This window comes from Colius striatus, chromosome 1 (assembly GCF_028858725.1).
Source record: "Colius striatus isolate bColStr4 chromosome 1, bColStr4.1.hap1, whole genome shotgun sequence".
In the NCBI taxonomy this organism is placed as follows: Eukaryota; Metazoa; Chordata; class Aves; order Coliiformes; family Coliidae; genus Colius; species Colius striatus.
In genome coordinates, this window is record NC_084759.1 from 61076911 (window position 1) to 61100176 (window position 23266).

Sequence of the window (23266 nt, forward strand, 5' to 3'; positions counted from 1 at the left end):
GCATCTGAGGGCTGCGCAGAGCCCAAAGCGAAGCTCTGACGGCGGGCGGCTCGGGCTCTGGGCTGAGCCGCTGCAGCCGCCGCTGTGAACGGGTGCCCGGCCGCCGCGCGCCTGAGGGACACCGGGCGCGATGCGCACCCATAGTGCGGGCCCGCTCCCTCCGGCCCCGCCGCCGTCGCACAGGCCCATTCCCACGCGCAAACCCGCCCGGCCCTCCGCGCGTCCCCGCTCGCACCCGCCCTCCGTGGAGCCCCGCCCCCTGCTCTCGCGAGACCCTCCCCTCGCACGGACGCCGGCGGGTCACATGACGGCGGCCGGGCGGGCCGGGTGACGTCAGGGGTCACATGAGCGGCCGGGGCCATCGCCAGGCTCCCGAGCGCGGTGCGCCCCCGCCCCCCCCGCGCCTTCCTCGCGCTCCCGCTGCCGCCGCCGCCTCACGCCCGCTCCCCTGCCCCCGCCATGGCTCGCGCCCAGGGCGCGCGGGGGCTGCTTGCGGCGGCCGCCCTGCTCGGTAAGGGGAGAGAGGGGGGCGGCGGTGAGGTGGTCGCGGGCGGTCTGCGGCGCCCGGAGGGATTGCGAGGGGCGGAGGGCGCCGCGGCCTGGGACGGTCCCAGGACCCGCGGCGGCGTTGGACGCGGCACCTGCAGGCCGGCGGTAACGGGAAACCCGCCCGCGGGCTCCCACCTGCTGTTGTCATTGTGGGGCGGTACCTCCGACCTGGGGGGGGTCCCAGGCCTCGGCGGCGCGCCGCCCAGCTGGGCCGCGGCCGGGACGGATCGGGGCGGGAGGCGGGGGTAGGTCCGTTCCTAGGGGCGCCCGGCCACAGCTCCTGGCGGGTCCTTTGGGGTGATTCTGTGATCTATTCCCTCGCTGCACCGGGCCTCTGCGGTGGCCGGGACCCTCTGACAGTTGCGGGAGGTGCGAGGGGAAGGGTGGAGGGAGGGGAGTGAAGGCGGCTGCTCCTGCCGCCGCGTTGGAGGAGCGAGAGGGAGAACCGTGCGGCGCCCGGGAACGCTCGTCTGAGTCTGAGCATCTGCGCTGGATCCGAGGACGGCATTCCGGGGAGAACCTGAACGTCCGCCTGCACCTCCCGCGCATGGAGGCATGGAGACGCAGAGAGTGCTGATGGCGTTGCTAGGAAGTGGTTCAGTTGGCCATGTAATGTTCCCATGCTTTAATGACTTTCGTCCTGCCATGTTTGGGGTGAATGTCACTGGAATAGGTTTTAGCGCCGTGGTGGGAAGTGCAGCAGGACTGGTTTGTGAGGAAGTGTGCCGTGCTTGTTTACTGGTAAATACCGTGCTTTAGGTTTCTCGCCTGGAAAGCCACATCACGCGACACTCTCGAGTTTCTGAAATGTGGCTTTGGTGGCAAAGTAAACTTCTCCAGTAGCTAACAGAAATGTTTCAAGGATAACAGCAGTAGTGGAGAACTGTTACCTGCCATCATTTTGGGGGTTATGACAGCCTTTGAAACTCTCTAACTTTTCTTTAGTAGTAAATACCGTTATTGTTGTTGATGGCACTTCAGTTTCCCTGAGCCTGACAGATGTCACTCACAAGGGGCACAGAGCAGGTCAAATATCCAGCTCTTGCCAGACAGAGTAACGACCACAGTGGCTTGCAGAGCTACCAGACTTGCTTTTTAAGATTGTCAGCTTAAGTGATGTTGAAGTGATGTTCTAGGGGGAATTCTTTGTCTAGCTTGTTTAATGGAGTTATGGCTTAAAAGAAGAATTGCTTTTGTTTGCTTTCTAATCAGCCTGTGTAGTTTCTAAGTGGTACCCCAGATAACAGTTTCTGGGACTGTAGTAGGCTTCCCTTGCCATTTAGCAGTTACAAATATGATTCGGTGGGTTAGCTTTGACACTTTCTGGCACTTAAAATGCGTTAGGTTTCTGCAGCTGAGACAACAGATTAGCTTGTGTTGTTACAACAGTGGGACCTTGTACCAGTGTCTAAGTAGATGGATGTTTCTACATAACTTTATCTTGCAGTCTCAGGTGAAAACTTTGTGGTACAAATAGACACTCCTTCTTGGGAGTACAGTTAGCCTTCACCATCTTCTGCCAGAGTGTGAGGCTTGGGGTGAGGAGGAGAAGAATATGAGATAATGAGAAGACACAAGCTGAATTCTTTAGACACTTTTACCTTGTTTGTAGCTGAGTGAGCACAGACGAGGATAAAGTGCAATGATCACAGGAGGCTGAAGGATTAGCATGGGTGGGTCAGATGTGAAAGCTTGTTTGGCAGTGCCTTCTCTTTGGGACAATAGATGTCCAGAATACCTCACCACACCTAACTTACTGTTTCAGTTTTCCATTCACATTGAGCAGGAAGTGCTAAGCTGAGTATTCAATCTGCCAGCCTTAAGTTTTTCGTGTTGAATTTCCTCGCTAATAACAGGCATGTGGAAAGGAAAACAGATTTATGTGGTGCAGTGATAAATACAGGAAAATGGAACTCTGGGAAGTGAAATAGCTCCCCTCAAAATTAGCTGCAACTTTCTGAAATGTGGAGGAAGATGGTGAGATGATCGTTGTTGAGGATGATGGGTCAGCCAAGCCCAGCAGAGCTGCTTGTGCTCTTTGAGTCTTAAAGCACTGTTAGGGGTGGTTTGTTTTTTTTTTTTTTACCTTACTGAAACACAAAATCATTTCTGAAAATCCAGATGTGGATTTAGTGTTAGTGAGCAAATAATGAAGTATCTGAGACTCGGGGAAGGAAAAATGAGTTAGTCCAGGTATCATGATGCCATTTCAGGGTTGTTGACGCATAAGCCATGTGTTTCTGTTGCACAACTCTAGTCCAAAGGGGAATTTCAAGCCTTGCTACCAATGTAGGGGCAGTTGAGAGAAACTTAGATAATGAATTCCAGTCAGTGAGTAATTTGCTGTTGTATTGTTTCCCTGAATTTTGGCATTGTTAACTGTATGAAGCTGAGGCTGAGTGACTGCTTTAATGATGTGTGACTTTGGAAATGTTGTTTTACCAAAGGCTCCCCTTAGCATAGTGTTTGTTTGATAGGTTCTTCAAGTGTGTTGACACAGCCTCTAAGGATCTCAATCTGTATGCTCGTCCCAGGCCTGTCATCGTGTGCTAGGTTACTCAGCTTTGACTTTGGCAGCTTTTCTGACTTGTAGAGTAACTCCAAGCAGTAATTCCACAGGCTCCCTGACACTCCGCTTTTGGGAAATACTCCCAGGGTATTCCTGTTCAGGCTGACTGAGAAGTTTCCTTTTTGGTGTAACCTACTTCTAGATTGTTCTGTAGTGAATAGGTTCGCTTTCTAATCAGTAGCAGACAATAAACTGAAGAACTGCCTCTGGGTACAGAGGAACCCTGATGAAAGAAAAGGTTGACTACTGTTATCTCTGTTAAGATTTTGTATGTCTTAAAGATAACTTATTTCTAGCACTTAAAAAGGCACACCTTGTCTTCACTTGTTGCAGCTTTACAGCTTAGCTGGAACAGTTTTTCTTCTCTCTCAACTGAGACACAATTATTTGGAAATTCCTCGAGAAAGCTTGGTGCCACAATGGATTTTTTAATATATATATATATATTTATTCTCTTAAACTTGGCAGGAGACTCTTGAGTATGTGAGTGGCAGTAGTTACAACAGCTATCTGAACACTTAATTGTATTATTTTAATACTAAATTACATTTTTTTTAATATATCTTGTTTTGGAAAATCAAGCTTCTGTGTTTTTCATGCATCTAGTTTCCAAATGGACTGGTGTCCTCTTCAAACGGTAACAGTTTCTTCACCCTTCCTGTCACTTGACAGCACCACTGACTGCCAGTACTACTTTTTCTATTGTCATTCAAAGTGTGAGGCTGTTAGTTGAACCCTGTCCATAGAGTACAGAGTTTCAGCGTGGTACAGCTCTGTGGTGGGCTCTTTTCTAGCTGTTTCTCCTCCAATGTTCAGGCTTAAGCACTGTAGTCACTGTAGTGTACACTTTTAGTACATTTAGTTTTCTTGTATTAAACTTCAGTGGCTCCTGATTTCTTAACAAGGCAGAATTGAGGGTAATACAGGAAAACCAATATGGTTTTACTTTCCTTGGCAGGAGTGAACATTTACTATCTTCTTGATAGGTCTGGGAGAGTGTTTTTACCCAGGCAGTTGCTTTTGTATCTTTTTTTCCAATATCCTCTCGCCTGGGGAGGCTTTCTCTTTAAATTGTCAGCACAGTGTTCTTTCCTGCAAAGTGTAGTTCGTGGCTGCCAGCTGCCTTGAAGGATGCGTGTTAGTTGTGTGATGTGATGCAGCAGCACTAACCAGAGCACATGCAGAATGGCCTTGTGTGAATGCTGAAAGGGATGTAGCCATGGAAGGTCAGACCTCCTGGTAGACTCATGTAATCAGCTGCTGTGGAGCTACCCCGAGACTTCCTTCCTCTAGATAAGAAACCATAAAGAAGCTTCATGTGACTAATCTTGGTGCAGTTGTGCAATTCTCTGGCCAAATGGCAAGTGTACAGCAGCAAGTGTACATAGCCTTTCCTTTATACTGCTTTTGTACTTTTATGAATTTGTTTATAAAGACAGAGGTAATTCACCTGCAAACTTAAATTGAGAAACAAAATGCTTCCTGCCTCAATGGAAATCAACATCAAAAATGTAATCTGGGACTGCATGAATCTGTTAGTAGGCAAGGATGCGTCTACTGGGGCGGAATCAAGAACTTGATATAACCAGGTGCTACACCTGCACAAGTGCAGCTGATTCTCTTCTCCCCTGAAGTTCTCTCCTCTGTCCTTAAGTTCCATTCCCCCTTTGCACCACTGTGTTTATGTTCAAGCATGTCTAACAGTAGTCGAAGGGAGTCCAGCCTTGTCTTTTCCTGCTGTGCTTTCCAGATAGCCAGTATTCAGTCTTCCGAGTCTGTTGGTAACAGGTGTATGTGATGGTATGAAGAGAATCTTGTGTCTTGCAAAGGGGTTCATACATCAAGTCTGTCAAGGGGTGTCTCTGCTTTCATTTCTGCTCCCCAGGAATGTTAAGGTTAGTCAGTAGTGTGATCTTTCAAAGAAATTATGGGGTTTTAAAATTTCTTTGAGGTTTTTTTTTTTTGCTGTACCATCCCAAAGTGGCATAGATCCTGGATCCTAAGCAAGTGATCTTGACCCTGTCTTCCGAGAAAGGACTTGTAGCAGGTGTCTCTCTGGCAGTGGTGCTTATATTAGAAGACAGGTGATTAGAGGAGAGCATAACTCCCCAGGGATTTTTTCCATCCTCATCTCTGGCACAGATTTAGGAGTCTAAATTGGTGACTAAGGTCACCACTTTGTTCACAAAATGGTGCTGAGAGAACAAGGTCCTTCTGAACCATCAGAATGAGTAAATTATCTGGCACTTCTGATCACATGTACAATGGAAAATAAGCCTTCCATAGAAAATAAACCTTCCACAGAAGATAAACCTTCTTCAGATAAGAACCAGCATTTCTTATCTCCTTGGGTTAATGCCCCACGGATAGTGATGTTCACCATGCCTATGCATCTGGGCAAAGGTGCAGGGCAGCACAGCAGTGCTATAGCTTGGGTACAGAATGATTGTGTAGTGCCTGAGTCAGTCAGGTAGCATCCCTTCCCCTCAAGAGTCCTGCCCTACGGTAATTACAGGCCGAGGAGAGGCTTTGATGTGCCTGAGCAGGCTGTGGGTGTGATACGCTGAGGCAGTGTGACTGGCGCTTGTGGGGAGCGGTTAGCTGCCCCCTACGCCACAGCCGTGGTTTGCCTTCCCGATGCCGTCGGCACTCGGTGAAACTGCAAACAGCCCCATCCATTGGGTATCCATGTCCCTTCAAATAACAATGACGTGGAATATATGCCCAGGTGGATTTGGAGGGCTTGCTGCCCTTTCTTCCCAGAGAGGGGGAAGAAAAGTACAGAAGGCATCATTACTCACGTAGGAACTGTGACTGTAGTAACAAACCCCAAATTATATAAAAGTAGCTTTCGTGTTTGAGGTCCTCATTGTCAATGTTCCATGTTCCTAACAAAAAATAGGAGACAAAGTAAATCATTAACTATAGTGACTGAAGCAAGCAGACAGTGTAAACAACTGGCATTAACATATGCTTGCTTTTTTTAGAGCACGACAACCATTTATCTTTCTCCCTTGGTAGATTTCAGTTATACAGGAGAATGACCCAAGCGTTTCTGTGCTTGGCTAAGGGGATTTCAGTTATCAAAAGGTTGAAACCTAAAACCACATTTGTGTGGTCAAGACGCTGGGAAGATACTTTTTAAGAGCCATATTCAAAAGGGCTCAGATTTAGGTCGTTCAAATGTGCTGGCTTGTTTTGTTAGCTTTGTAGTTTTCAATTTTAAAAAGCCAAACTTTTTTGAGGAGGAGATACATCCACAAGTCTTTGTCTTGTTTAACTCGTTTACTGTATCCCAGAGTGTTAATACATTCTGCTTGTTTTTTTGGTGTAGGTATGTTAGATAAGGAGCCATACTGGATTTGATTCAAGTGACGTTATCTAGCTGTTGCCTGAACAGTTGTATCTTCAATCTTTTCTTGCCTGAGTCTGTAATTTCAGAAATGAGTTCTAAAGGGTGAGATTATCTCATGATTTTTTCAATTGAAAACATGCAGCTAGAATAAATATGTAAGCAGCCCTTTTTTTGAAACCTATTGGAATACAAAGGAAGCATCTGGACTAAGTGAAATTTCTTTCCAAGTACATTTTTGATGATTCCTCTACTAGATACACATAATGTGGTATTTCCAGCCAAGTGAATCATGAACTTCACAAAACTTTTTTTGCTGTTGAAAAAGTCTAGGAGCTTTTCAGCTGTGTACATCTACCCCTGTTGTAGCACAAATAGTTGTCAAACAGGGTGCTATGGTTTATTAAGAAGAGCACTTAAAGTCTGAAGTTAAGAAACTGGAGGTTGTATGTCTGTTAAATAGCATGGAATGATAGTGTTATGAGAAGTACAAGCAGTATTCTTGACTTGTAGGTGTGAGATGATAAAATTGAACTATACTTGATGTAACTTAATTAGAAATACTTCTTGGACAGATTGATTCAACATCAGTTTGTTTTTCTGTATTCCTGACATTTTGACTGTAGGCTCTTACTGTTTGTGGGCTGGTGGTGATTCATGCATTAATCACTAGTCGACACTGAAACTGCCTTCACAAACTCAACAGCTGCTTTCCTGCAAAAAGCCAGCAAGCCGTTCCTCTGCCTTAAACTTGGTTGGAGCGAAGCGTGGGCATAAGCCTACTTTCCTTCAGCGCCTTCATTTGTTCTCCAGCGGGTTTTTTGGTGAATTTTTAGGTGCCCCTATGTCTCTTGCAGGAGCAGATGCAGCTATAGCACAGTGATGGTCATCCTTGCGCACATCATGGGCTTGCTCATAGAGAAATGGCTCTCTGGCCACCTCATTGAGGACAGCTCAGTGCCTCGTGCTGGGCGCAGTCTGTCTCCTCACTGACGCTGCAAATCCAGCAGCTGCTGACACGTTCCTTAAGAAGGAAAGGGGTTTCCGCAGCGTTTGTTCCACACCAATGAAATCGGGATTCATACTGTGGCACGAACTTCACCTTGCAAAGATCTAGCAGTTATGCAGGTGGTAATTTTTACTGTTTGTTCACAGCCCTTATTCTTTATGACTTAAACTTGTGGAGGATAATTTGTCAGCTCTTTATTCCCAGACTCCGTCTTGCATTTAGTGCTTTCTGGTACCTCTTCATTGCCTTTTGTTGTTCTCGGAATCATCTATAATGGGCAGGTCTGTCACATTTTCCTTTAGGTCAGCAACATTTTTCTCAGTTGTTTTCCTGTATTTTCTTTTCCTCTGCATTTCATTTTAAAACTCCTTTCTTTTCATCGTCTTCTGTCATTCTTCTTCTGTCTATTTTTTAGCTCTAAAATTGCCAGTATTTTCAATAGCTATCAAACAAGGACATCAGCATGCACACTGAAAGTTTTCTTCTAGCACATTTCCCATAGGTGGTGTTAGTTCAAGTAGCCACGGACTCTTACTCCCTGCCTCTACACTGTTTTGTGCAATGGGCTAGGAATCTTAAAGTGTAAGCAGCTTGCTCTTGAGAAAACAAGTGCTTAGGTAAAATGTAATCAAGTTGTAGGTGTAAATTCAAGTTGAAGGAGACTTTGCAAATTTAAACTTCCATGTAGTATATTTCTAGTAGTGTTCTGAACTGCACAAATAACATATTCTTTGTGGGAATGTGTTTCTTAATGAACACTGAGCTGGACGTAAAAGCAAAGGTAGGACAGTTTTGCTTTGAAATACTGATGTCCTACAGCATCCACTCTTAAGCAATTTCTCTCTTCTGTCAAGCTCATGTTTCAAGCCTAGGCTCTTTAAACAACAAAGTGATTGAATTCCAGCTTAAGTGCTGGCGCCCATTGGTTCTGAGGGAGGATATGTTGTTGCTAAGGGCAAGGTAGCAAGGGAAAATGCTTGCTGAGAGGCAGGAATTTTCCCACGTGTTCCTACAACTGAAGGGTTTTCTTTTCTGTCTGAAGCTGACAGAAGTCCATTTTTTCCTAGTAAGTATCCTAATACAGTTTTCTGCACCATAGTTTTGTAGTGAAATGTTTTAAAATTGGGATTTGCTTTTTGACAACTTCTTGGGGAAGGAAGGTACCTAATGGATAATCCCTCAGCTGGATCTTTTTGCTATATTAGCAGCTGAATGGATTAACATGTTTGACTCTTTAAAGTTTATTTGCTTGAGATAGGGCTTTATGTCCTGCAACTGCCTTTTTATCAGGTTTTGTGCAAGACTGAAGTTGTCACAAGTGTGAGCTGATAAAGTGCTATCATGAGAACAGTGTGGGCTTTTTGCAGTGAGGTTTGTGCAGCTTTGGGTGTGGGGTGGTGACAAGTTGAGAATCAGGAAAACACAATGCTCTGCCATGAAGAACTCTGAACACCTTGTTATGATTTCAGATGCAGGAGCACTGTGCTCTTCCTACAGATGAAATACAAGATCAGCAGCTTCCCGGCTGTACCCAACCTGCCCCAGCACATCCCCTTGGTTGAGGTTTGGTTGGCAGTGGACCAGCATGGGTCAAAGCCTGTGCTGCTGTCAGAAGGTCCTGTGCTGTCCTCGCTGTGTGTTCTTCCCCTCTTAAAGTCAGTACCAGCATAGTCAGTTATACAAGTGCTCTGAGCACTGGGGCTGGAGCAGGCAGTGAGGTGGGGGGAAGCTGGGCTCTTGTCAGCAGCTCAGTCTGAGCTTAAACCAGTCAGGAAAACTTAACCTCAGGCTGTGGCAAGGTCTTGGCCCCCATCCTCCTCTCAAGCACAGAGAGCCTGATGACATTAAGGAGAAGTTCTCCTGGCAAGGATGGCACGCTCCATCACGCTATTTTTGGCAGTCCCTCCAAAACATCTGCAGTCAACCCAGGCTTTCTAAATGCAGCCTTCAGTGCGTGTGCAGCTGAGCGTCCTGGTACCGCGGGAATGAAGGCTGCGTGCTGTGCTGTGCTGCGGGGGCAAGGCTCTGCACTACAGGCGTGCGGGAGCAAGTGCGACAAGTCAGTTCTGGCTGAAGCTGGCAAAGTAGTTGCTGTGTAGGGTGAACGCTGAGTAGCTGCCTTTAACAGTAGGACTGGTGTTTGTTGCAAGTTTTCCTTACCCTCTGAGGACCCAGCTCATCAACAGTTTCCATCTGAATGGCTTTATGTTTTGTAAATGGGGTGTTAAATTTGTCCTCTGTGCATTAATGCCCAGACTTCAATGACTTTCAACTGCCATTTAGGGCATGCCTCCAAAGTGTACAGTTGTAGATGTTTGTCTGTTTGGGTTCAAAAATAAAAATTGATGTGACACAAAGTTAACCACTTGTAATTCTTCACAGGCTTTTTACAGGCTTCCTCATCATTTGAGGTTAAAGATTCGAGTGGTAAGGTCTGCATAATTGCTAATCTGACAGTCGCCTTCTCAGTGGAATACAAAAGCAATGGTCAGAAAGAGGTAAGGGTGGGGGATATCTCACTGCTTGTCTCTAACTTGTGTTTATAGAATGTGTGATACTACTGTATGTGCGCAGTAATTAAACCTCAAACAAATAGTTATGCATGAAAAACTATTTTTGCAAAGATTTCCTTCCAGTCACGTTGCATCAACTTTTCTTCATTATTAGTGCTTATTCTAATTAAATAATGGAGTTAAGGCTGCCTCAAACCACCACAAACAGGACAGTGTGAAATTGCTTGTGGGACTGAAGTCCCACATCAGCCCTATTGGTAGCTAAAATGGCTTTTACTGGAACTGTAAAGGCAAAAGTGCTAACAGTCATCTTTTGGTGAACTTGATCATACCTATGTGGGCTAAATCTGAACTGAAATGGCTGTTGGTTTGTAGCTTTTAAACTTCCCTGGAATCTGTCATCTTCTCACACTGAAATCTGGAGATTGACTATCTGCAGACCCAGTGCACTGCTTACAAGTTGTTCCATATTGACAGCAAAAGCCTGTTAATGGCAAGTTAAGAATTTTTGGGTTTTTGTTGTCTTCACTACTGAATAGGAATTGTAGATGATTTATAGCCTCCTTACAGTTGCATATTTTGAGACACTTGTTGAAGTTATTTGTTGTTTTACTAGCAGTGTAATGTGGAATTTTTTTAAAGATAAAAAAGTCCTACTGCTTTGCCAGTGTTGCACTTGCTATGTGTGATTTGAGATGAGCTGTATTGTACAGACCACCTTTTCAGCAGTGCTGGTGGTCTGAAATCCTGCTGATGCTGATATTCAGAGGTACCTACTTCTATAACAGGCTTTTGCTGTTCCTTGGTGCAAGCAGTAAGCTCAAAACTCCAGTAAATACTGTGCTGGTCTTTGGGTACCACGTTGCTCCTTAATGTATAATGAAGTATTATAGCCAAACTATGTAGGCTGCACTGTTTGCTTTTGTTCTTGCTCAGTTGTACTGCAAGAAGCAAAGCTTAAATCCTCCCATTTTTCACATCTCCAGAGTTTGTCAGATTTGGTTTGCCTACTATAGAATTACCTGCAAATTCATAGTGCTAATTTAGGGAGGAAAAGAGACCAAGAGGTTCTGTGTCTACTGTTGTCCTCAGATTTCATAGAGCGATAATCTTAGAAATCCAAGTGCCAGTTACATGCTACTTGCTACATGCAGGTATGTAAGTAGACATCTTGTAGTATGTATGACTGTCAACTGTGTGTTTGATAACAGTTTCATAGGCTATTTAAAAGGCAGTAAGGAAAAACTGTTAACATCATCCCACTTACATGTGTTTTGTTTTCTACCCTGCAGTTTGCACACTTTTTTCTTCCACCAAATGCTACAGTAGAGCCACAGAGCACATGTGGTAATGATAACACGTCTCATCCGCTTCTGGTGTTGGGTTTTGGAGCAGGACATTCATTAAGCCTGAATTTCTCAGAAAATGCAGACAAGTACCAAGTTGAAGAGCTAGTTCTCCACTACAACCTGTCAGATGCAACTTTATTCCATAATTCAACCGCAGGTAAAATGAAAACTTCCTTTTGGCATTGTGAAACCCTTCCAGATCTACTCCTGATTGTATTTCTGTAAATACTGTTACATACTAATGCAGTGTAATTCTTTTACAGGAGGAGTGAAGAAAGTATCACATAAAAATATTATTCAGGCATTTATGGGCACAAGGTACAGATGCATCAGCTCCAAGCACATCAATATGAAGAATGTGAATGTTACTTTTAGCAACGTTACTTTGGAAGCCTATCTCACAAATGGCACTTTCAGTTTGAACAGTAGGTATCTTGTAGCAGAAAATGTACTCAATAGGCTAATGTTTTCAGTAACATTATTTAAGTCCTGACTGATCATGTTTAGGCAGGTAGAAACTAGATCTGAAGCTCTTGACAGCAGCATCTTTTGGAATCATAGCATCATAGAATGGTAGGGGTTGGAAGGGACCTTTAGAGATCATCTAGTCCAACCCCCCTGCAGAAGCAGGGTCGCATAGAAACATGTCCAGGCGGGCCTTGAAGACCTCCAAGGAAGGAGACTCCACAACCCCTCTGGGCAGCCTGTGCCAGGGCTGCCTCACCTGAACAGTGAAATAGTTTTTTCTTATGTTTAAGTGGAACTTTTTGTGTTCCAGCTTCATCCCATTACCCCTTGTCCTGTTGCTAGCTACTATAGAAAAAAGGGATGTCCCAGCCTCCTGACACCCACCCTTTAGATATTTATAAATGTTAATAAGTGAATGAATGAATGAACCTGGAATGAATGATTTTCTCTGTAGAGGTGTTGGCATCCATGCTTAGAGGGTATGCTCTCATTGACCCACCATGTCTCTGTGGATCTCCTACAGGGATTAGGGAATGCTCCTTCTGTTAGTGAGTATTTATGGATGTAAACACCTGCTGCAGTAGGTTGACTGTGCACATGGCCAAAATCCTAACCCGCCTGGACATGTTCCTGTGTGACCTGATGTAGGTGAACCTGCTTCTTCAGGGGAGTTGGACTAGGTGATCTCTAGAGGTCCCTTCCAACCCTACCATTCTATGATTCTATGAAGTATCTGATAACTCCCAGATACTATATATCCCAGGTATTATACCTCCACCAAGGTGGTTCAAACTTACTACTGTGTGCCGGAGGGAACACTTAATGATATAATGGCAAATGATAGAGAACTGGTCTGTAGGGAGCAGGTACATTCATCATCCTACAGAAGGGTTCATGTTGGCTGTTAACAGTGAGATTCTTTCTCTGTCAGGCCCAATCACAAGGCAGCTTTTTGTCCTGATTGCTTACATTGAAAAGAGTTTCAGAATCTCACTGCTGTAATGATTAGAGGACAAAACTACTTCATGGTGTGTTTGTGTCTTTTGCTTTTGTGGCAACGCTCTCTAAATGTGAAGGGCCATATAAACCGATCACCCATAATATCTTAAGGAATGAACAATCTTTGCCTTACTTTTGGGGCAAGTAAGAACTCTTCATCTTCTCTGAGAGAAGTAGAACTTAACACTGTTAATCAATTTATGCACCTGTGAAGTTGAAAGGTATCTTAAAAATTAGGGTAGTCAGTGCTGGCATGGGATGGATACATTGCATGAGTGCCTTCTACAAGAGTATCTCTACCTTGTCCATATCTGAAAAATACTGTGTCTGATGCATGACAATACTGGCATTGACTGCTCTGTGGCTCCATCACGTGACTGGCTCAGATTTCAGTGTGTATCATTCTCTTGCTCAGCCTTTTCAGTGAACTATTTTGCAGCAAAGATGTGGACCTACACTTGTCATTTAAAAAAAACCAAACCAAACTGATTTTTATTACTCCAGTCTTTAGAACTGTCTCATTTTTAAATGGTATCTTGATGCAGTTATCCTGCTGGCTAAATATGGTAAGGGATCAGTTACCACCAGGCTTGAACATAAGCCATCAAATTGGGGTTTTTACCGTCTACAAAACTTCAGTATAATGTGCCTGCTGTGCAATGCTTTTCCTTTTAAGATCACCTATTACCAGTTCTTAGATAGTCCTATGATTAAAAAAAAAAATCAATATTGCATTATTTCTGGAGAGTGTTCCTCATGTAACACAACTTTGTCAGTATTTGCTTTATTTTCTCTTCCTATACTTCTTTCTCTTCTTTTTAATATAAATGCTTGAATTTGCTGTGATTGCTTCCCCAAAGTTGCTTTTCTCCATCCTGTGGTGTTGCTTCTCTTGATGAAACTATTGATCCTCAGGAAAAAAATGCATGATTTCCTATACTCCTGGCACAGATGCTGTTCTGAGGTCAAGCTTTTTCTTTTGATGGTTTTGTTTTGTTTGTTTCCACATTCTTGTTATCTGTACTACCATGTGCAGTTTTTTCTTGAAATTACCATTTTTATTACTGTTTTTATTAGTTTTTATTACTGTCTTGTGTCTGTACCCAGATACTTGGTTTCCATTCCTGTGACACAATGAGCTGTTTCTTTCTCTTGTTTGTTTGTTGGGGTTTTTTTTAAATTTGGATGGTTCAAGAAGTCTCACTCAATATTCTTCTTGTTGTTATCTTGACCCTGAAATCACATTGCTTTTACCAGATCAGTTCCTTCTTTTCATTCTTGTATACTTGAGACTTCCCCCATCTGTTTGGCTGCTAGTTATTGATAACCTTTAGATCTAGAATTCTCCCTTCACTCCCCCCCCCGCCCCCGCAACTCTTTCATTAGGTGATATTTCTGCTGCTAGTCCGGGCAAGGCTCACTGAAGGGAAGAAGTCAATATTCAGTGCAGCTGCACATCACTAGTAATGGCAAGTTGTGTTAGGGGACCTAGAAGTTAGTGACTGAGGTTACAGTAGTGTTTACCTGCAGCTCTGAAGAAGAGGAGGCTTTCATTTTACTTGTGTTGGTAGCTTTGTCAGCTGCTTTCCTTTAACTGTCAGGAAAAGGCTTAAGAATTTGTCTCATCTTCAGATCAGTTTTGAAGAATTTCTGGGAGCTCTGCTGTAAATCAGTTCCCTAAAAATACTGTATCATGACACCACCTGAGATAAACTTCCACTTGCAGTGATTTAGTTGTTTCCATCTCTGCCAGCTTGAGTAAGATGCTGTATGTGTCCAGGTCTTGCACATGAAGGGAAATCCTCCTTTGAGGTGCCAAGCAAAGCTCCTATTTGGTTTCTTTGTTAGAAAACTATTGCATTTTGTGACGTTACCAAAAGATACAGTTGCTTCCCCATCCATCCACCCACTCACCCACCCACCTTCCCTCTGCTCTTTGACTCTCCAGAAATGGAGTAGGAATGGAAGAAGAATTAGAAATGGAAGAGTAGGAATAGAGAGAGTGCTATGTTGGACTCCAAGTATGATTAAAATTGTTCTGTCTGAGCCATAATAAAAAGTTAAGTTGCTGTTTAAGTTCAGAGGCTATGTATCTAGATGAATGGAAGATAAATGGTAGGTATCTAGTATCTACCAGATATGTATGGATTAAATGCTAGAAGTAGTCCCTTTGAGTCAGAACTGACTACTGCTGCAGTTGCTGTTGTCCTTACAAAGTTGCAGGCTGATATCCCAGACACGTGGAGATGACCTTGGCTTGGAACATGGCAGCCTCTGCCACAGGAATGTCTTTGCTCTGACCTTTGGTTTTGGCTTAGATGTTCAATCCATGAACCTTCTTGGCTCCCAGCTCAAAGTCTTGCTGCCAGGTGTTCGTAAGTACTCTGGCAAGTAAATCAGAGTCACTGCTCTCTCTTCTTTTGCCTTGGAAGTCAGTGCTGAACTAAATGGAAAAGGCAGGCAGTCTTAGACATCCTCACTCGGCCTTGTGCCCCCGGTGGTGGGAGGCTGCTAATGCAGGACAAAAGGGAGCGTGGACCTGAGCCGATGTAGAACGTTTGCCATCAGCAGCAGTGTCTTAGAATCCCCTTATTAAGGATGAAGGACCCACAGCACTGCAGTGAGGACTTGAGAGGTGCAGTGGTATTTTAATGTCGCTGTAATTATTGCCAAAGTAATGACATAGGGTCCTCATAACCTGGTAATGTAACTGGGGGAAGCAGAACACCACTTCTCCTGAGAGACTGTTTTTAACAGTGGGCAGGAGAACTGTTCCTCTGCCTGTAGCACACGAGTGCCCAGAGTGCCTGAGGGGCTGACATCTCGGCCTTGCCAAGAACACTGGCTCTGTCAACACAGCAGCCTCTGATGGATCCTGAGGTGATGCCAGAGTGCAATGACAGACATGAATGGAAGCAGATGGTGGTCACCATGAGCTCCTGTAAATAACAGCAGAGGTCTCATTTGCACATGCCAGGCTTTAAAAGTGTCTCAGACTTTACATCAAGAGTTTAGATAATGCTTTATCATTGCTTCTCAGCTTTTATTCTATTAGGAAAAGCTACTTGAAATCATGTCCCTCCTTCCTTTGAGGATCAAAAAGGTAGATCATCCCAGAGCTGCATTTTATTTGGTAATGACTGTTTTCCTTTCTCTCCAGAGACAGAATGTGCTGAAGATATGGTCTCTACTACTGCTGTAGTGCCTACAACTCCTAAACAGACTACTAGCCAGGTTCCAACAGCTAGCCCAGCACCAACTGCAACCCCCTCAAATCCTGCAGTTGGTAAATACAACGTGACTGGTCCAAATGGAACCTGTGTACTTGCCTCCATGGGGTTACAGCTTAATATCTCCTATCTAAAAAAAGATGAAAAGGTACTTTTTTTCATTCCTCAAAGCCTTCAGTGTCTTTTTCTGGGGAAGACTTGGTAAATTATTATTGGCTAACTTTTTATTCTTTAAAAATCCTGGTTCTTTGTGGTGTTTGTTGGTGATTGTCCTCTATTTGAGTTGCTTAACTTGGGCTGGACTAGTGATGATTCCAACAGCTCTCATCTTCTGAAAAAGGTCCTTAAAGATTTGTCCATTTGGTCAGAGTACTAAACTTGTCCGTCAAATCCAGCAAGTGTACACAGTCATTCCACAGAAGCAATGAAAACTAACAAGACAGGACATGGGGGAATCTGGTTATCAAAGATACCACCTACATGAGATTTTGGAATTGTTAAATAAGATGCAGGAGTTTGACCTGAGGCACCTGAGTGAAAACAGTGAATGACTATTAGAAGGGAAAATTACAAGTACTGTAAAACCAGACAGGCTTGTGACCTGGTTAACGTCCTGCCAGCACTGAGGAGGCTTGGGTTTGACTTTGATGCTTTGGAGCCTCTTAATGACTGGTTTTAACAGCAAAAAATGCTACGTGGTTGATGGCTAGGAAGCAGTGACCAAGGGACCACAAACCTTTACGTTTAGTAAAGCCTTGTTATAAGGATCTTTGATCACAATCTGCTGTTTCCTATCCTGTGGCTTAGTCTGAGGTAGGGAGGACGAGTGCAGGCCAACAAACTGTGGCTGTGTTGTAGTTTCCACTGGATCTGGGTGAAAAGGTGTGAGGAGGACAGTGTCAGTATGGGGTTTAGCTGCTTAGTGCTCTGGGGAGGGGTGCAAAGGGATCTATGGGCTGCATGCATTGATGGTGTTGCCCAGGAGGTAAGGTCCTGAGCACTGACAGCTGGTGTGTGGCTGTTCTGTAGCTGGTTAGGATGGCAACTGTGTTTGAGCCACCTGAATTGCGTGGCATTCCCTAAGCTGAGTTACGAAGCATCCCCTTCTGCCTGAGCCAGAGCAGCTCATCTCCAGCATCATGACCAGCAAGGAGATGGCAAATAGCTGCTCCAAAGTCACAGTGAGGATCAGCTAAGAGCTACGGGAACATTTCTCTTTGAATGGGCTGCCCAGATGGGTTATGGAGTCTCCTCTAGAGACATTCAAAACCCACCTGGATGAGTTCCTGTGTGACCTACTCTAGGTGGTCCTGCTCTGGCAAGGGGGTTGGACTAGATGATCTTTCAAGGTCCTTTCCAACCCTTGAGATTCTGTGATTGTTTGCCAAATGCACTTAACCCACAGCCTTCTGCAGGTACAGGTCAGTGACAAGTCATGTACTGTGGGCAAAGCTAAAGCATTTTGAACTGAAGTGACTTGCAAGATGATCGTGTTGACAGGCAGTTCCCTCAATTGCTTCTCCCACTGTGTCAAAGCAGTGTGTTATAGCCTGTTGCCCACTGTGTGTAGTGGGTGGCTAGTGGTGTTTTTCCTTGTGCTGTTAGGACCAAAGAACTTAAGTGTGGAGAAAGCAGGAGGTTATTGGCCACAGACAGTCAGGGCTTCGTTAGGCGTGCAAAGACGCCCCTTGTTCTCTGTACCAGCCTGGGAAGGCAGCTCACAGCAGCCTGTAACTTACCCCGTTGTCTGTAACGCTTGGGCACATACAGCACTGTACACATGCGAGGGCGAGTGAGCTGGAGGCTGCCTGAATGGACGGTGATGTTAGTCTCCTCAGTTGTTATAACTGATCCTCTTCTCTCACAGATGGGTTTGGATTTGCTGAATTTCATCCCACTTAATACAACTTCTTCTGGGAAATGCGACGACACGTCTGCCTTCTTGAATTTGAGTTTTGAGAAAACGAGGGTTGTCTTCCACTTTGCACTGGTAAGAATCTGTGGACAAAGCGTGTAGGGTCTGCGGGACTGCTCATGTGGGAAAACTCATCAGGGCAAGTACAAGAGAAAACAAGTGCTACTACAGGAAGGCCGAGTAAATAATTCCTTTGGTTTTAGTACTGGGATTTAGGGGGCTTAATACTTGGTAACTGTTGTGAGGAAAGGATGTGTATGTGTGTGTATATATGGACACACATATATGTATACAGAGAAACTTGTTTTGTTTGGAATGGGAATTTAAGATGGTATTAGGTACTCTCTAAAGCTTCTTGGCAAAACTGGGAATAGCCTGTAACAACTAGGCATCTCATCTAATCAGAGAAGTCTGGAACTGGATGTAAGTTCTTATCAATGTTCTGTTGTCTTGATTTCATCTGGGATAGAGCTAATTTTCTTCCCAGTAGCTGCTACAGGGCTGTATTTTGGGTTTATGTTGAAGACAATGTTGATAACATAGGGATGGTTTGGCTACTGCTGAACAGTGCTTGCAACAGTGTCAAGGTGGCTTCTGCTTCTCCCCCTGCCCTGCCAGTAAATGGGAGGGAGCATGGCCAGATAGCTGACCTGAATTAGCCAAAGGGCTGTTCCATACCATAGGATGTCATGCCCAGTATAGAAACTGGGGGGAGCTGGCCAGGAGGGGTGGATGGCTCCTCAGGCATTGGTCAGTGGGTGCTGAGCAACTGCATGGTGCAGCATTTTTTCTTGGATTTTATTCCTCTTAATTACTATTATTATATTTTATTCTTCTTACTGTTACTACATTTTATTTTAGTTATTAGGCTTGCTCTTATCTTAATCCCCAGCTTCTGATTTTCTTCCCCAATTCCCTTCCCTATCCTGTGGGAGATGCAGGGAGGGCAGTGCAGGAGTGGCTGTGTGGGGCTTCATGTCTGGCTCAGCTGGAGCCACAAGAGCTGTGTCCAGCCCAAGGGCCATTCGTGCTTGTCTTGGGGTCTCCTGTGATGGTTGGGAATCCCACAGAGTGCTGTATTAGAGGTGCATACCCCCGAGGACTGAATCCACTGTGTTTGTCAGAGGGCTTCACGCTCCTTTTTTATACATGTGGGATTGATCAAATGTGATCACCTTGAGCTGAAATGAGTCTCCACACCTCTTTGGGTACCGAGCTGCTTTAAAACTGTATGTGTAGCACAGGTGAGATGGTTGCAGTAGCCTGGTTAAGACATGGGGGGAGGACTATGCCAGTAGCATGGAAGCTAAGTCAGCTGTCTGGGGGCTGCCAGTCCTCTTTTTCTCTGCTGCCCTTCCCTCTCCCAAAGTAATCTTCCCTCAGGTACATGCATCCTGTAGCGTTTCCTCTCCTGAAGTGCAACTAAGCTCTTCCTTCGGATCCCAACTGTGGAGTCTCCTTTGCAAACTTTTCCCAAAATTCATGTGGAATTGAACTTGAATGGTGACAGCTTTTGTACATCATCAGCTCAAATGATAACCACTGGTTTGGTTTGTTGTTTTGTTTCTTTAAAGAATGCAAGTACCGAGAAATTCTTCCTGCAAGGTGTGAATGTAAGCACGACTCTGCCTTCTGAAGCAAAAGGTAGGCACTTGTAGCAAGTCTACTTTCAGCAACTACTTCTAGAAATATTCAGGGTTGCCTGCGTTAAATAACACTGGAGATGAGTGCATAGAGTGCAGCTCTGTGCATTTACAGCTCCTGCTCTTATGGGTCCTGTAACGAGACTTTCTCTTCCCCAGTTCCAAAGTTTGAGGCATGGAACAACAGCATGAGCGAGCTGAGAGCCACAGTTGGGAACTCCTATAAGTGCAGCGCAGAGGAGAATCTCCAGGTCACAGACAAAGCCCTTCTCAATGTATTTAATGTTCAGATCCAGGTTTTCAAGATTGATGGAGACAAATTTGGGGCAGGTAAGAGGTTTACATTTGGGGCAAGGGAGGGGGATTACAGTTTGATGTAAACGTGATGTTCTGTAGCCAAATGTCAGCTTGTGGGTGCTAGGCTTAGTCTCTGCCCGCCCTACCACAGATAAGTGGTGGGGGCTGATAGGATGCCTGTGTTCAGGCTCGTGCCTGAAGTGTGTAAGAAGCTTGGAAGCAAGAGGTCCGAAGAAGAGTTAAGGGAGAATGTTAACTTTCCTTCTGCACCGTGTGGGGACAATTGTATGGAAATGGCAAAGTCGGGGGCAGTTCCTGCCTCTCTTGGGTAACGCTTTAACCTCAGTCTCAAAGGACAGCGAGACTCCTGGGGAGGAGTTGCCTGGGTAGATCTCTGATGGGTCAGGCTCGTGCATGGCTCTGACAGCTCTTGAGAAGGAAACTACTATTCCAACTCTCTATATTGTGCATACAACTAGTGCTGAAAGACCCCTTTCCCTAATGGCCACAGTTGGTGGAATTGGTTTGCCGTGGGCTGCTGGTGAGCTAAGCTACGAGTTGACTAGAGCCAGTTCTACCTGTGTGCTGAGAACAGAAGCCTGAGGTTCTGAATGCAGCAATCTGTCAGTGCACTGGTGCCTAATGTGGATCCTTTTCTTTCTCTCTCTCTCCAGTGGAAGAATGTCAACTGGATGAAAACAACATGCTGATCCCCATAATAGTCGGTGCAGCCCTTGCTGGTCTTGTTCTAATTGTCTTGATCGCTTATTTGATTGGCAGAAAGAGGAGCCATGCTGGATATCAAACAATTTAATGACTTGCACTAAAATCCAGTGTAGATGAAAAGCAATTGCAAGAGGCTGGGGGGAAAAAAAACCAAACCCCACCCACTTCCCCTGAGCTAAGATTGATATTGTAAGGGAACACCTTCTCTTGCAAATTGCTGCTTCTTTCAAGTCTGCTTTATTAAATGTGAAATCATCCTGCAGCATTTAACTATGCACAGAAATAACTTCTGAAAATTCTGGTGTTTAATTTTTGCTAACTAGTTGAAAAATATTTACCCACTTAGAAACAAGCTGAAAGTTTTTAAGGGTGTTTTTTGTGGAATTGGCCTAAGATCACGTCAGCTAAAGATTCCAGAGAGGGATGTTGCTAATTCACACTGACCCAATTTCAGAACTGGTAACAAAGGGAAAAGGTTGGTTCTTCGTACCGCTGCCATCCGGCGGCCGCGTTTAACGACACCGATCGTGCGTTGAGAAAAAACCCCACCCCACCTCCATCGGTAACGACTGACAAAACTGAAATCTCCAACCTAAACTCCACCTCGTGTCTTAGGTGTGTGTGTTTTTTTTACTAAGCTTTAAACCCGCTGCCTGGCGTGCGCAGGGTGTGAAGGACGCAACAGTCAGACCTTACGGGAGCTCTTTATGCCTGGACGGCTGCCCTGGTTGAAGCTCGTGAGGCCGCGCCAGCTCGGCAGGAGCTGGGACTTTTTAAAAATGGGTGTTATTTTTATTTACTTAGGGTTTTTTTTTTGTAAAGTGATTTCAGTCTATTCTGTTGGAAGGTCCAGAGAGATCCTGTTACTGCACACGTGTACAATATAGATCTCACTCTGCTGATTCTCTTGCTTTAAACTTGGCTGGGGGGTTGTACACTTTAAGGATCAGTTCTTATGTATGCATTGCCTGTAACAATGCTAATAAAGACACTTTTTTCTGTATACCTCAGCCTGGTTGATCACTCTTCAAAACACTGGACCATCTGGTGAGTGCTAAAGCCTCTGTTTCACTCTACTTGGGAAAGCTTTAAACGCTCTTTAGTATGAAGCTACATTAACAAGTGTCTAGGGGCTTTTTTCTCAGGCAGAAAGGTGAGGCTTAGCTGTGTAGGTATCTTCATAGCAGTCCCTTGGTTTGGACTTTGTGCTTGGAAACAGGTAAAGCTCCTGCATGTCTGTAACCTGAGAGCTGGAGACCTTAAATCTTCCCTGAGAAACGCCAGTATTTTGGTGTGTCCTGCTAAGCATCGCTTCCTGCCAGTGCTGCTGCGATACTCGGTATAAGGACTGTGAAAATGACATTTCATGTTTTGTTTTGGAGTTGGATTCTCACTCCAGAGTAGGAAACACGTCTACTGAGGTCTGTGTGTGTTGTAAGGTTCTGGAACTGCTCCTTGGTGTTTAAAGCTTCCCTGACCTGCTCCTGCAGTAACATTTTTGGCATTAACATTGCCCCATCCCTGGCAGTGTTCAAGGCCAGGTGGGAGGGGGCTTTCAGCAGCCTGGTGTAGAGAAGGATGTCCCTGCCCCTGGCACAGGGCTTGAACTAGATGATCTTGAAGGTTCCTTCCAACCCAAACTACTCTGATTCTGTGATTGCACACAACACTATTCTTCTGGCAAGCAGAAGTGGATGTGTGGCAGAAAGGCTGCTACGCTTCGGACCATCTGCCCTGCTACCTGGAAGGTACGTGGAAATTATGGGTGTTGCCAGTGCTGAATAAGCTACTATAAACTACTAGAAGTGTGGTACTGCTCATCTCCTTGTATTCCACTACTCAAGGAAAATGGTGTCTGCCTGGTACCAATGAAGGAGAGGGTAGCTTAGAATCATACTCTTGTGTGGCTGCCTTCACTTGTCTAGAGAAGAACTTGTCTACTTCCTATCAACATTTTGTGGGTTTGTTTTTTTGGTTTTCCCCCCTGCTGAGGAATGCAAGAAACTCAGTCTCCAGTGGGCACAAAAAAAGCCTTCCCTGACAAGGAATGAAGATCACTCGAAGCAGCGTCTGAAGAGGAGTGTGGTACTCAAAGGTGAGGCTTTCCCCAGTAACTGTTCAACAAGAACGAGCAGGATGAAGGGTGAGGGGAAGGGTTTGCCCACGAGAGGGCTCTGCGGGGCCGAGGACTTGGCCCTGGCCAGGCAAGTGGCTTTGGAACTGCCCTGGGGCTCACCCTCTCACCTCTGCTTCGGGCTGTATCAAGTGTTTCTCCCGAAGTTTTGAGGAGGACAGCTCTCTGAGGATACAGCAGCTCTGTAGTACAACCTCGGTACAGAAGCACAAAGTGGAAGTACAGAATGTACTTTCAACATTGTTTCCAACCAAGTGAGAAATGCTGCTGCCAGATTTGAGTCAAATTACTACTTAATGGTGCTGGAGCTAGGAAGCCCTGAATAAGTCTATGCAATATTAAGAATTGTTTGAATAAGCCTGTACAATATTACCAGTAGTTACAGAGGAACTTTTGCTGCACCTTTCCCTGTCTTGGACTTGCACGTGTTCCCTGGTGCCTGTACCTAAGAAGTGTGACACACTGCAGACAGTAACTGCAGAGAAAGATGAAGATCGACTTCCTCATTGCTGT

General features: G+C 45.0%; 1 protein-coding gene across 2 annotated transcripts; it reads left to right on the forward strand.

Annotated features, from left to right (window-relative positions):
* Nucleotides 1-322: 322 nt before the first annotated feature.
* Nucleotides 323-21622, forward strand: LAMP1 (lysosomal associated membrane protein 1). Of its 2 annotated transcripts, XM_061997069.1 has the most exons (10): nt 323-511; nt 8949-9094; nt 9862-9977; nt 11285-11498; nt 11605-11766; nt 15969-16186; nt 17906-18028; nt 19528-19597; nt 19756-19926; nt 20568-21622. In XM_061997069.1, exons 1-10 carry the CDS (start codon nt 345-347, stop codon nt 20705-20707), a joined length of 1527 nt encoding a protein of 508 aa, XP_061853053.1. In that variant the 5' UTR covers nt 323-344; the 3' UTR covers nt 20708-21622. The 2 variants fall into 2 exon arrangements, with proteins under 2 accessions (XP_061853053.1, XP_061853062.1); XM_061997078.1 differs by lacking the exon at nt 8949-9094 and having other exon boundaries at nt 385-511.
* Nucleotides 21623-23266: the final 1644 nt, after the last annotated feature.

Bases quoted from the DNA above. Each gene is read 5' to 3' on its own strand.
- LAMP1 (XM_061997069.1), top strand. From the start codon at position 345: ATGAGCGGCCGGGGCCATCGCCAGGCTCCCGAGCGCGGTGCGCCCCCG. The intron at 9,095-9,861 runs GTCCTGTGCTGT...AATTCTTCACAG, and splicing joins GCCTGTGCTGCTGTCAGAAG to GCTTTTTACAGGCTTCCTCA. The intron at 11,499-11,604 runs GTAAAATGAAAA...ATTCTTTTACAG, and splicing joins ATTCCATAATTCAACCGCAG to GAGGAGTGAAGAAAGTATCA.